We start from the raw sequence: 12,847 nt of genomic DNA on the forward strand, positions 1-12,847 counted from the left end.
TGGAATAAGATCAAGAGCTCCTTGCTCAGCACTCAAACATACACAAAACCTGAAGAAATCCCTTTCTCAGGCCTCAGTCTTTTTTCTGCAAATGGACATCAATCATTTCAAAATCCACTATAATTTTTGCATGGAAAAAGAACAAACAAGGGGAGATTAAAAGAGGGGGGTGGCTCAGTATGAAATTAGAACAAATGAAGGTGTATCCTCATATACTTTGGTGTTGTCTTGGTGGTAAGTGGATTAGTGTGCATGGCGGGTTGAATGATGGATAGTTGAGTTTCCCCTATATTCCCCTTTCTTTCTGTCAAATTGTGAGTGTGAAAGGGTATGCCAGATTAATACAGGAAGATGGTCTGGATCTAAATGTCTGCATGCTTGCTTTTGTATTAAAACATGAGGACTCTTTAGTTTGGCCTAGCGCAACAAAATAATAGGATTGATAAAGAATGCCTGCATACTTGCATGTGTCTTAAGAAATGAGGATTCCTCAGTTTGGCCTAGTGCAACAAAATTATAGGATTGACAGAGTATGTACAAACCCTTGGTATTCTTGCGCACTTCACTGCCACAAATTCTTCCCAGAGTTCACCTGTGTTATTTACTTGATGAATCATAAAGCCTAGAAAATAAGAGGGAATAAAAGATGGGGGGTAAATAGAAGTTTTATAAGACTGTATAGTCTCCTACAATTTTACCCATAAACATCAACACTAAGTAATTTAACTTCTATGGAAACTTCAAGAGCCAAAAAGTTCTGCACCATGAACTCTAACTAGAGAGTTTGGATATTGGATGAAGCTACAATCCTCAAGAAGACCATGTGTTCTACTACTACTGATTCAATCCCAATCTTTTCCTTTATAATTGACAAAGCATTTTAAAATTTTCTCAGTCCCTAATGTCCTAATCTTTAAGTGGTGACACAGACATGAAAAGTGCAGGAGGGTCAACTCAAACACTCCAATTACCAATACCAGTGAACTTATTAAATAAAGAGAAAACAAGAGAATTAAAAAGAAAGAAGGTTTTAAAATTTAACTGATTCATCATGATACAGGGATTTCAAATCAAGAGGAATCAATATGATACTCATCTATTTTTTCGTATTGCTGGCACATAAAAATAATAAAATTCTACAAATAGCATAAACAAAACTGCACTACCATAAGGATACCCACAAATGCAACCATCAACATGCCAAATGTAGACTGTAGCCAACCAAGGGGGGGGGGTAAAATTTGCACAGAGCGTATGATGAATGCCACCTCAAATTACTTCACAACCAATAACAACTCAAGTAAGAGAGAGCTATATTATTAACAATGGAAATAAATCGATGAAACCTTATCACGTCTTTTACACATAAATCCCCTCTATCTCCCATGAACAGGCGTACCCAGTACACGAGGCTCCCGCCACTGCCGGGTCTGGGGAGGGTCATAATGTACACAGCCTTACCGCTGCTTCGCAGTCGCAGGGAGCTGTTTCCAGATACTTACACCCGTGACCAGTTGGTCTCAATGGAGCAACCTAACCGTTGCACCAAGGTCCACCCTCTATCTCCCATGAATGCATTTTATTAATTTAATAAGATGTAGCCTTGCCATTTATCCATCTCAACATCCATGATGCAGGACCAGTTGAAATCCTGAGGGTAGCTGGTCCAATAATGAAAAAACATGAAAAAGAAAATATACAAACAAAATTAGAAAACCAAGAATGACCTTTCTCCACTGAACCTCAAGTTGATGTACTCCAAAAAAACTCCAAAAGTAAGCAAAATTTGACACAGAATATAAACTTTCTTATTCCCAAAGGAGATATAAACCATGTGTTGAAGATATGTCTATCGGATCCTAGGGGTTAGAGTTAGTGTATCTCGGTTAGGGTACTAATGTAGTCCTAGGTAGGAGTAATCCCACTAGGAACCAGGGTAATAGGATCTCTTAACAAGGCTGGCCGATTGGGACAGCTTAGGCTAATTAGGGCAGAATTAGGGTTATGGTTAGGGTTTTGACTTAGGGTTTTATTTGGTAATGATGTGCAGAATTTTATGAGTCTATTGGTGTAGGTTTGGATCAATTTGGATGAAGTTGGAAATCTAAGGTTTCGGGTTAGAGGCCTTATGAAAATGGACCGTTTGTGACATCTAGGGTTTAGGGGCAGATTTTAGGAAAGAGGTTTATAGGGTATTAATGGGCAGGTCTAGGGGGTTATTTTGGTATAAAGAAGTTAGGGTTTGGATGAGTTACAAAATTCTGCAATTTAGGGCAGAAATGGATTTAGGGTTTTAGGGTTCTAATGGATCTATGGATTAATGGAAGGGGTGATAATAGGAGTAGATGGAGCTTAGGTTAGAGGATTAGAAGAAGAAGGTTAAATGCTGAATTAATAAACTACTTACTTGAAAGATTAAATCTTCAATGGTAGCAGCTTTGAAGAACTAGAAGAAGGACCTCCCGATCTACAAGATGCAAGGAGTCGATCGGAGTCCACCAATCCCTTCACCTTGATATTACCCACAAGGTAGCCTTGATATTACTCACAAGGTTCACTCAACAGAGTAGAGCAGTAGCTATGGCAGCAAACAAAAGCTTTTTCATTAATCAAATTCGTGTGTAATGCTGGCCTCCCTTACAAACTTATATAGAAGACTCAAAAATAGACTTAGACACTAAAAATGAATGGCCTAACCTTATCCCTAACCTATTAGGCAACTTAAACTGACTAGGAAACTCAAATAGACTCAAAATAGAGTCCTAATGACTTAAAAACAACTTAAACTACTTAAAATAAAGAAGATTCTCTAGTAGCCAATAGGATATAAGAACCTCTTAGCCAATAGGATCACTTCACTTAAATTAAACCAATTGAACCAATTGGATGCAACTAATTTAAACCGGTTCAATTAAAAACACACAATAAAACTAAGTATTGGGCTAATCCCGTATGCAACCTATATACCCCTATTTCAGGCCCACTAAAGTGGCCTAATACATAGAAAACCCTTGGGAACAAAGGCCCAACATATATATATCCCAACCCTACACTTATTCCCAATGAAACAAGCCCTATTTGATGATGAATCTGCATCAGGTACTCCTAGTCCTAATTGAGATACCTAGCTCCTAGGTGTCTCACGATCTGGTGGTAATTGTTAGTCCTAGTTCTAGTTGGTTAGTCTTAGTCCTAGTTGTTAATCCTACTCCTAGTAGGTTTGTCTTATTCCTAGTTTTATTATGTTTTCTGATATTTCTTATTTCTTGTAATTCCTAGAAGGATTTGGAGTGATTCCTAGTTAGACTAGGAGTCTTATTTTGTAAGCTGATTTCAGATATAAATAAAGGGTTATGAGAGGGGACTGGATATCTCGATCACTTCAATCTCCAGTCCCCTTCTCTCTTCTTCTAAAGTTTGGTTGATTGAATCAGATTTTGATCGAGTTATCCAGTCCCCCTTTCATAACCCGTTATTTATATCTGAAATCAGCTTACAAAATAAGACTCCTAGTCTAACACAATGTTATCTGATCATTCTGTTTTTGTTCGTCATCAGAACAACAAATTGGTGGTTATGGTAGTCTATGTGGATGATATTATTATATCTGGTAATGATGCATCTGGTATTGCTCAATTTAAATCATATCTTCATCACCATGAAATTGGAAAAGGTTAAAGCATCTAAATAATTCAGTCGGCCAGATAAACTAGATCAGCTTCCACAGATTCCCTACATATAATATTGAAACCCATGAAACTTTGTAAGATTAATAGCTCTACCACCCACAAAATCTCAAGCCAAAGGGGAACCCTATAAAGATATGTCCATCCAAATCAACTGATATTCACAGGAATAAGGGGAAAACCCATGATATTTAATAGAACAATGAAATTTCTGTCAAATAATCTGTCAACAGATGTAGACCACTCCCGATGCTTCAACTGATCCAACACCACAAACAAAATTTTTGAAATTTCTCCCTAGTGGCAACAAATCTGTTTCTTTTCTCCTCCATTCCCAACCCCCACCCTTTCCTTTATGAAGAATAATTAAAGTGTCTCGTGTCTTATACATTTCTCAGTAGTGTTTCCTAAATTTTGAAAATATGCTTTGTACGCATGATGGCATAATCTCGATTTTCTTTTCTTTTTAAGTTCCCTCTTTCTTTTACCATTCCTACACTCCTCCAGGCTACAGCACTTTCCTTATGATCTAATTGAATCACTTAGTCAACCATGATATGTCTCTCTCCCTTACCCTTTTCCCTCTTTCTTGACTCTATTCTTGTACATAAGTATCAAGTAAAGGCAGACCGAGAGGAGAGAGAGAGGAAATAGCAAAGAAACATTCGGTGCGTACTGAACTGCCAGATAGATCAGCACAGCTAGGGAAGCCGCTTACCTTTCAACCTGAAGCAGCAACCTCTATCATTCATTCCGTTTGCAGCCTCCGACTGAGAGAGATGTGCGACCGCTTTACAAATATGGTATCATTCCTGCTCCTCCAGCCTCTAGCATTTTCCTCATACTGATGATGTTATTGAGAAATCTAATAAACCATGATAACTTTCATTCCCCCCCCTACCAACAAAATTTAATAAGGGAAAAAGAACACTGCTCGGCAGCGTCCCCCTGCGCCATCTCACATGCCTGTGAGCGCAATCCCATTGGTCCTTCCTCCCCCACCCACCCTCTTTTTAATGAAACTCTCCCTAATTTCACCTTTTTACTATGATGACATCCCCACACTCCTCAGGCTCCACCATTTCCTCTTCCTATCACTTATTAAACAACACCCTCCCTCCCTTCCATACCCTCTCATTTATGCACTTACAAAACTCTAATGAGGGATCATGTAATACTAAAGAGTGTTCCGTCTTCAGAGCTTCCTTCCTGTCTTAACATTTCAATGTGAGAAGTTGCACGTATGGTACACACATACTCAAAAACTTATTGATGTTTTCCTATCAGGAGAATTGATGTAGATCACAGGTCCATGTGTAGCTGCAGGAACAAGGCCCCAAAACCAGCCCAATGTAGTTGTGGGAGGCAGCCTCGTCTGATGATGTGGCAGGTTTTTGGTGATTCGATGGAGTACCACATAAGACAGCCCCAGTCCAGATAAAAGCATGAAGAAGAGAACGGACTAAGACAAAATTCAGAAATAAATTTACTGTTCATATGATACTGTTCACGTGAACAGTGCTGTGGGCTCATATGGACAGCTGGTATGAAGATTGGACGCTGGATGTTGGTGGAATATTCTATTAGAAGCTGCTATTAATTTAGTTTCTATTTCTGCAATAGTTTCTTAGTTATTAAGTCTATAGCTATATAGTAGTTTCTAATTTTGTTTCGCTCTTTTTCAGTATCCATGTTTGTTCAGAAGGCTGGATTCTATAAAGCCTTATTAGTTTCTAATTTCAGTTTGATACTATTTTTATTTTGTTCTCTATATAAGGAGTTTCTATTTTGATGTATGGCAACTAGATTTTATAGGAAGCTACTATTTTCATTGTAAGCTATTTGATAGCAAACACTTTTTATTTTATAACCCACACTTCTATTATAAATAAAGGGAAGAGTGCAGCCTAGCCCACAATATTTGAGTTAAAAGAGAGAGAAAGAGAGAAAGCTTTGGCTTGGTAGCTGTGAGATGCAGTTACGGTGACAGGCCATGGGTAAGAGACCCGAGGGAGAGAGGGAGAGGCTAAATCCAACTTATCCTATCCTTTTCTATCTTCTCTATTTTCTGTTTTATTTCTCAATCGATCTGTGCATGGAAATCTGTTGGCGATCTGAAGATTATTCAGAGTAAATATGCTGCTGAACAAAGTGATCAATCTCCTATTCTGCCCCAGCAATTGAATATCAATTTTGAGGATCAATTCTGGCCTATCATCGATTCTACTGTAGAGTGATTCTTACTTCAACTTCTTCTACATTAAGAAAAGATAATGATAGACGGCATTCACAAGGCAATGAAACATGAATAAGGAAGTATAAGGAACTAGTTTCTCTCAACTTTCTCTTCCTGCAGCCTGTGGTGAAAAACCAAATGCAGCCTAAAGGAAAACCTTTTTCTATAAGGACAACTCTAACTCCAAGTTTGCATATAAATGTAGCACCAAGGTTTTAAGTATCCTTCCGTATCTACCGATATTAACCGATATATATCATATTTTTAAGATTCCGATACGATATGTAAAAAAATTTGATAATAGTACATGTAAGAAATTTCACTTTTATATACAATCAATTTGAATGCAGTTGTCTCATCGTACTTTGTTCTCCTTTTTATACATGATATATTTTACATGTTACATAATTATAGTGTTTTATGCTTCAAAACTGTATTTTGCACATACCCTAAGCCATTTCCATACGTATCTAGCATATCTTGCATTTGTTCGATATGATACGATACCCGATACCGATACTTTAAACCTTGTGTAGCACTGTATCGTTTGACAAGGTTGACCGGTTTTTCATGTTTAAGACCATATATTAGGTCTTCTTTATACCACCTAAAATATCTACCACGATATCATATGCTTTCCTCTCTCTTTTTCCCCTTTCTTCTAGACTAATAAATCTGAACGTATCCATCAATTTATATGTTTCCCGCCTCAAATGAGGCATATCTGCATTGACATCCATATATTGAGATCCATGAAACAAACGCTAATAACTAGGACCTTGAAATGAAAGGATCAAGGGGAGTTTTGTAGTTAGAAATGTCAAGTTACTCAGATGATCAACATGTAACCGAATCTAGCAATAGATTCATTAATCAAATAAGTTACATGGTTGATTCGACAATATTGATTTAAAAGGTGAGGTTGACAGCTTCCTCCTATGAAATAGTTTGGTTTTATATAATGTGTGGTGGGGTTTAAACTTCAAAACATGGCAAAAGAAATAAAGCATAACAGAAAACAAAAGGAGAGTCAGATTGTTCTAATTAGTCAAAAAGAAAAAGGGAGCAGAAACTCAAGTATTTCAAGGCAAAGGGAAATTGAATTAGTATCCTTAAGACTCTCAGATTTGTCCACCTCAAAAAATTAAAAGAAAAAATCTGAAATGACCTTGATGTCATTTACTAGGTATTGATTAAAGCCTAAAATAACTACAAAGGTGACTTCTGTAGTTGAAGCTCTATGCTCAGCATCTTCGTATGATGAGGCTGAGGTTGTAATTTGATGAAGAATTTTTGCAGTCAATGGTCTAACTTTCATCCATCCCTTGATCCTACCTTGCTTGTCGTCCTTTCTACTCCACCCCCCAAAAAAAAAAAAAAAAAAATTCCCAGTTTTACGCTTCTACTACTTTAATTCCTCACACAGTCTAACAAAAATTCATAGCTACTTTTCTTCGGTTGGACAACTAGCATTTGAATGGAGTATTGATCAACACATAAGGATATATAGTCAAATATGACTTGGGCCTTGACAGAATGGTTTTGGTCTCTTCCATCATTCATGAAGGTGTCTGGTGGCCAGGACCTGCAAACTCCCCCAGCTTGATGGAGGTCTGGCAAGTGTGACGCAGTATTCAGCTAGAAAGAAGATGAAGAGAAGACTTATCCACGATTTGGGTTGGTCTGGTTCAATATTGAATTGGTCGCTAGTTCAATCCTGGCCTATTTTACTACTCACATGTTCCGGTCCATGCAAGTTTTACTCTCCTATTTTATTATTATTAAGTTGTTATAAGGCTAGGACATGAGTCCAGTCCAATTCTCAGTCAAATCCAATCCAAGTGATGCAATAGTGCTTCCGTGGGTCCGAACCAGTTTGGGATCCTAGACGGAGATGAACCGGGTCCAAATTTAGTTTTGATCCAGTAGAAAATGTAGGGGTTTATCTATTTGCTTGGGTTATTCTTGTAAGTTGCACTCTATTTTATATGGGAATTTTTAGATTGGGTTAGATATGGTTAGAGTTTGATTTTGCTTCTATTTTAGTCATAGACTACAATTAGTGAACTTTCATTTTCTTGCTTTCTTTTTCTTTATATGTATCAGCATGTAACCATAAATTTAGTAGATTAAAGAATGAAAAGTTTTGATTTTGAGTGTGTGCCAGTGTGGCCAGTTACTAGAGCCAATTGGTGCTCTTGGTAGCCTCTTCTCTCTCTTTCCCTCCCTAGCAATTCCTTTTTCTCTCCGATAAGCTTTTTCTTTCTTCCTATTCTTTTTTCTTTTTCCCGTTCCTTGGTCCTTCCTCTTCCATCTTCCTTTCTTCTTCGTGCTATACTGTTATTGGTTTATCAGTTCCGTTCTAACGTGATTTGCATTCCAGCAAGTGTATATCGATTTCCCCCATCCCTCCTCCTTTCTTCCTCATATTTTGGGATTGATTGTCTATCCATAGGCAACCTTAGCCCTATAGTTTCAGACCCTAAAACCTACCCTGTTGCAAGAATCAAATCAAACTAGTGCCCTGTTTCTCACTTTACCACTAGGTTTGATTTTCAGAGGTTAAAACCCCACATGTGATTGGTGATTTGGCCTGTTGCTGGTTGATAATGAGAGAACTATGAGTCTGAAACTTACCCCTGAAGTTTCAACTTGATTAAAGCCTGTTGTATGAGTTCCCTCACTCAAAGCACGAACTGGTTTACCTCTGGGTAGGTAGTTCCATCCTGTGGTTGAAGAAGATATGTTTTTCTAATTCCTCATAAAGGCAATAATTGTTAAATTTCTTATAAAAAAACCAATCTCTTTGAGGTTTTTTTTCCCCCTTTTTATTCCATTCTATCTCAAATTTCATAATTTCCCTCTTCCATTGAACATTAATTCCTGATTTGTCCCCTACTCTGTTATGATACTCTTAAGGGCTTGACTTGTCCCAGGAATTGCACAATTGCCATTACTTTCAAATTTTGAATCGTTGAGCAATTGGGTGCAGCCATAAGTGATCCGAACCACGTTTTGGAACCCCCGATTGCAACACCAAGTCTTAGTCAAAGAATGGTCAAAAGTAATCAATGCATGTGTGCAGAATTTGAGAAGCATTATCTAGTTAGTTACAAGTTACAACTATTCTGAAGTCTTAAAAGATATTATTTCAATTAATAAGTCAGTCCATTGATGATTGTTAAGCCCTTTAAATGTATGTCAGTCCATTGATGGTTGTGTAAGTCCTCGAATATATAAGCCAGTCCATTGATGGTTATAAGTCTTAAAAAAGTAAGTCAGTCAATTGATGGTTGTTAAGTGCTTGAAAATCTATAGTTCGTTACATGGTCAAAAATTCTAGGAGAAAGTTTCAATGAGAGTCTAGAGCCCTCCCAACCACTCTATTAAAGGGCTGTTTGTAAGCATTTTGAAAGAAGTTAAAAGGTTGAATGAAATTTCTGATTGTATGCCAATAGCTGTGAGATGCAGTGGAGCTTAGTGAGACGCTCGGTTGCTTAGACAGATGCTAACGTAGGCCTTGGTGAGAATCCTTGGTCATATCCCACTTATCTCTTTCTTACTTCTTCCTTTGTTATAAAAAAATTGCTCAATTCTGGTTGTGTTCTCACCTCCCTATGATCCTGTCTATTGAGGATGTTTACTCTGTTCCAAGGACTCAACCAGGATGCTATTAGAATGTTATTAAAGATAGTCAGCAGACCAAGTTGGAGTAAAGATCTTGTCACTTGGGCAGCAATAGGTTCAGCATGTTCTCCTCTTCCTCGGCTTGGAACCTGAAGAGATCTCAGGTTTCCAAGATCCCTTGGCATGGTGCTATATCCTTTGCCACAGCTTCATTCAGTGGAGAGCTTTCTCCCAATCTCTACAATGCAATCTTTCCTCCACCTCTTCTTGTTGCTTGCTTGTGTTGGAATGCCCCTAAAGACATTCCTCACTCGTTTTTTTGCTTTTCTCTTCTCCTCACATATTTGGGAAGGGTTGCTCCATGACACTGTTTCAAGTTTCGCCAATATTTTGCGAAATATTTTGGTTACGCCTGCGAATGTGAAAACTGTCAAGATTTCAACCGAAATTTCGGTGTTTCGTCGAAATTTTGGTCTTATATTTCATTTCACTGAGATTTCGGCCGAAATAGTACGATGCCTTTGTAATAAAGGCATGGTTTCAAACGAAATGAGTCGAAATTTCAACCCATTTCATTCACTTCAACAGGTTTTGCCTCATTAGGGGTGTTTACTTGGTTTTTGAGATTTCTTGGCCAAATCATTGTTGTACAAGGTTGTAACAAGTACTTGGGCAGTTCAGAGGCACCATCTAGTAGTAATGCCAGTTCCGGTTACAAAGGCACCATTTATACCGGTGTGGGTTCCCCCAACCATACATGCCGGTGCCGGTTCCACAAGCACCATTCAGTGGTAGTGGCTCTCGATCGAGTTCTCACGGTTCAGAGATATATACCTTACGTTAGGGTACCTGTATTATGTTTACGATTGCATTTATAGGACTGTTGTGGAGGACTTTGAGCATTTCTTCTGCCATATTATGACACGGCCAGCTTTTGTGATACAGTCGGAGGATAACTTGATCCGGCAACAACAGCAATATTCTAGTGGTTTTGATCTTATCCGGAACTCAATATGGTACTAGGGAGTCTAGGACTCTAGGATGGGCATAGGGGTGACTTGTTGCTTGTTTTGTTGACTCTAATTTATTTGACTCTTTGTTACGAACCATGTATGATTTATGAAATGGTTTATAATTTGATGTATATTAATTCCTAATGCATAAGTTGTTTTACTTGAATTATTTGTGTTATAGAACTAAACATTATGTGGAATATACTACATTAGAGAATGTATACAGCTTACACTACCAACCTAGGGTCCAAAGTTAAACTACCATTTTGGATGTATTTTAAAAAATCCATGGGTTCCACTATGTTTAGATGGTCTAACACAGGGTTTCCTAAAAATCCCAGGGCCTAATTTGGCCATCAAAACCCATCATTGAAACTTGCAGAAAAACTGTAGAGGTTTCAATTGAAATTTTGGTTTCGAACAAAATATTTCGGTTTCTAGCCTGGTCGAAACCAAGCTCAAAACTAAAACCTGGAGCCTTGCTCCGTAGATGCTAGCCAGCTAGGAGAAAGATTCTTGATTTTGATAGGGAATGAAGATGGTTTATGCGGAGCTTTAATGGGAAATCGTGCCTTGACTCTCTGGGGAAGCTAGTCTTGTGGAGCCATCTATCACGTATAGATGGAGAGGAATCTAAGAAGATGGACCAGGAAATCTAGAACATCTCAACAAATTTGGGACTCTTATCTCCTTTGAAGTTTGGGGCAAGCTTGATCTTCATGCTGGGTCAAAAGCTCAACAAATTTGGGACTCTAATCTCCTTTGAAGTTTGGGGCAAGCTTGAACTTCACGCTGGGTCTTGCTTGGATTCCCCTAGGAATAGCCATTTGGCTCTATACTGAGATCTTCCGATCAAACTGCATTCTGTGGATAGGAATACTCCTGGAGGGTAGTGGCTAAATGTTGTATGTTCTTTTCCTTTTCTTTTGCCTACCCTCCTTTTTGGGGAGTCTTTTTGGCTCCCCTCCTTTTGGGGGAGTCTTCTTGTATTCTGCTGAGCTCATTGAAAATAGTCTTTTATTCATCCAAAAAACAGTTCGTATGTAAGTCACGATGCTTGGGGATTGACCAAACCATCAAGGAAGGAGTACAAACCTCGAAGCGTGGAAGCTTGAACTTGATTTGAAAGAAAAGGAATGCACAAAGATCAAACCATCAATTCCTGAGCTACAACTGTCAATAAACCAACATCTATCTCTCAGTGCAGAAAATCCCAAAGCATCACAGAAGCAAACCCTATCACACGATTTTCACTTCTAGTGTACAGAATGAGAAATAACCAGCAGGCATACATATATTGTAACACCCGTCCCTGTGTATACAACATCTATGTGCTGGCAGAATTTTATCAGGGCCGACGGTGACAAAGAATCGAGGGACCAAGGAAATAACACCCTTTTAGAAATTTTATCTTATAGTTAGCGGGCGAAAAGGTTTAATTAGTCAAGAAGAGCCATTAAGCGAATAAAGGATTGAATTTAAGACACCCATTGAGGATTTTACCTCACCAGCATACACACTTGACAGATATATTGAAAACTATTGCAAATTATAGAGGGACAGAGAGAGATCAAAGGAATGGAATTACCACCCAGAAGCCAAGTTTCGAGAATCAACGCCATCGTAGATTCGAGAAAGCCTTCCGCGAGTTGCAGGCTTTGGCTTCACGGGCTTCTTGCGCAAACCAAAAATCTCCTGCACCAGCGGAACGTGAACCAGGACCAACTTCCATGCGAAAAACCACCCTACATCAATCAATCCAAAATATTGTCAGAATCAGTCAAAATGGAGAAACATCATCGAAACCCACAAACAAATCAATGAAAACTCGAGTTTTTAATCGAGTTTTCGAATCCCAGATGAGAAAAAAGAGAGAATTTGGGTTACCCAGAAGGATTAAGGAGAGAACGAAGGTAATAGCAAGGAGAGGGCGGAAAAAATATAGAGCCAGATAATTCCAAAAAGAAGGAGAATATGAGGATATAGATGACTCCATGACCAACTCCACAAGCTGTGACTGAGATTCCAAAAGCGGTTTTCTGCGCTTTACTTGGAAGAGAGCAGCCGGTAAAGCACCCAACGGGGAAGACTGCCGAGTACTCAAGCAGAGCTCAAGTGCGACGCGCGCGCGTAGTTATACCCGTTATCTTCTATTGATTTATCTTTTGCTTACACGTAAGGTTTTGTGGTTGGGCAGGGGTGGAATGGTCATTGCGGTCCTCTTGTTAGGTGCACTAAGGGAACTAGACCAGACAGGGAATTATAGGGATAAACCTTCTCAATTG

At 38.6% G+C, this 12,847-nt stretch overlaps 1 protein-coding gene across 1 annotated transcript; it reads right to left on the reverse strand.

Annotated features, from left to right (window-relative positions):
• Window positions 1-220: 220 nt before the first annotated feature.
• On the reverse strand, window positions 221-12,620 carry LOC122654799. Its single transcript, XM_043849057.1, has 3 exons — window positions 12,450-12,620; window positions 12,151-12,307; window positions 221-304 (listed from the first exon to the last, which is right to left on the reverse strand). Coding segments are annotated over exons 1-3 (267 nt in total). The 5' UTR covers window positions 12,559-12,620; the 3' UTR covers window positions 221-303.
• Between the last annotated feature and the right edge of the window lie 227 nt (window positions 12,621-12,847).

The sequence above is a fragment of the Telopea speciosissima genome, chromosome 3, assembly GCF_018873765.1.
Source record: "Telopea speciosissima isolate NSW1024214 ecotype Mountain lineage chromosome 3, Tspe_v1, whole genome shotgun sequence".
In the NCBI taxonomy this organism is placed as follows: Eukaryota; Viridiplantae; Streptophyta; class Magnoliopsida; order Proteales; family Proteaceae; genus Telopea; species Telopea speciosissima.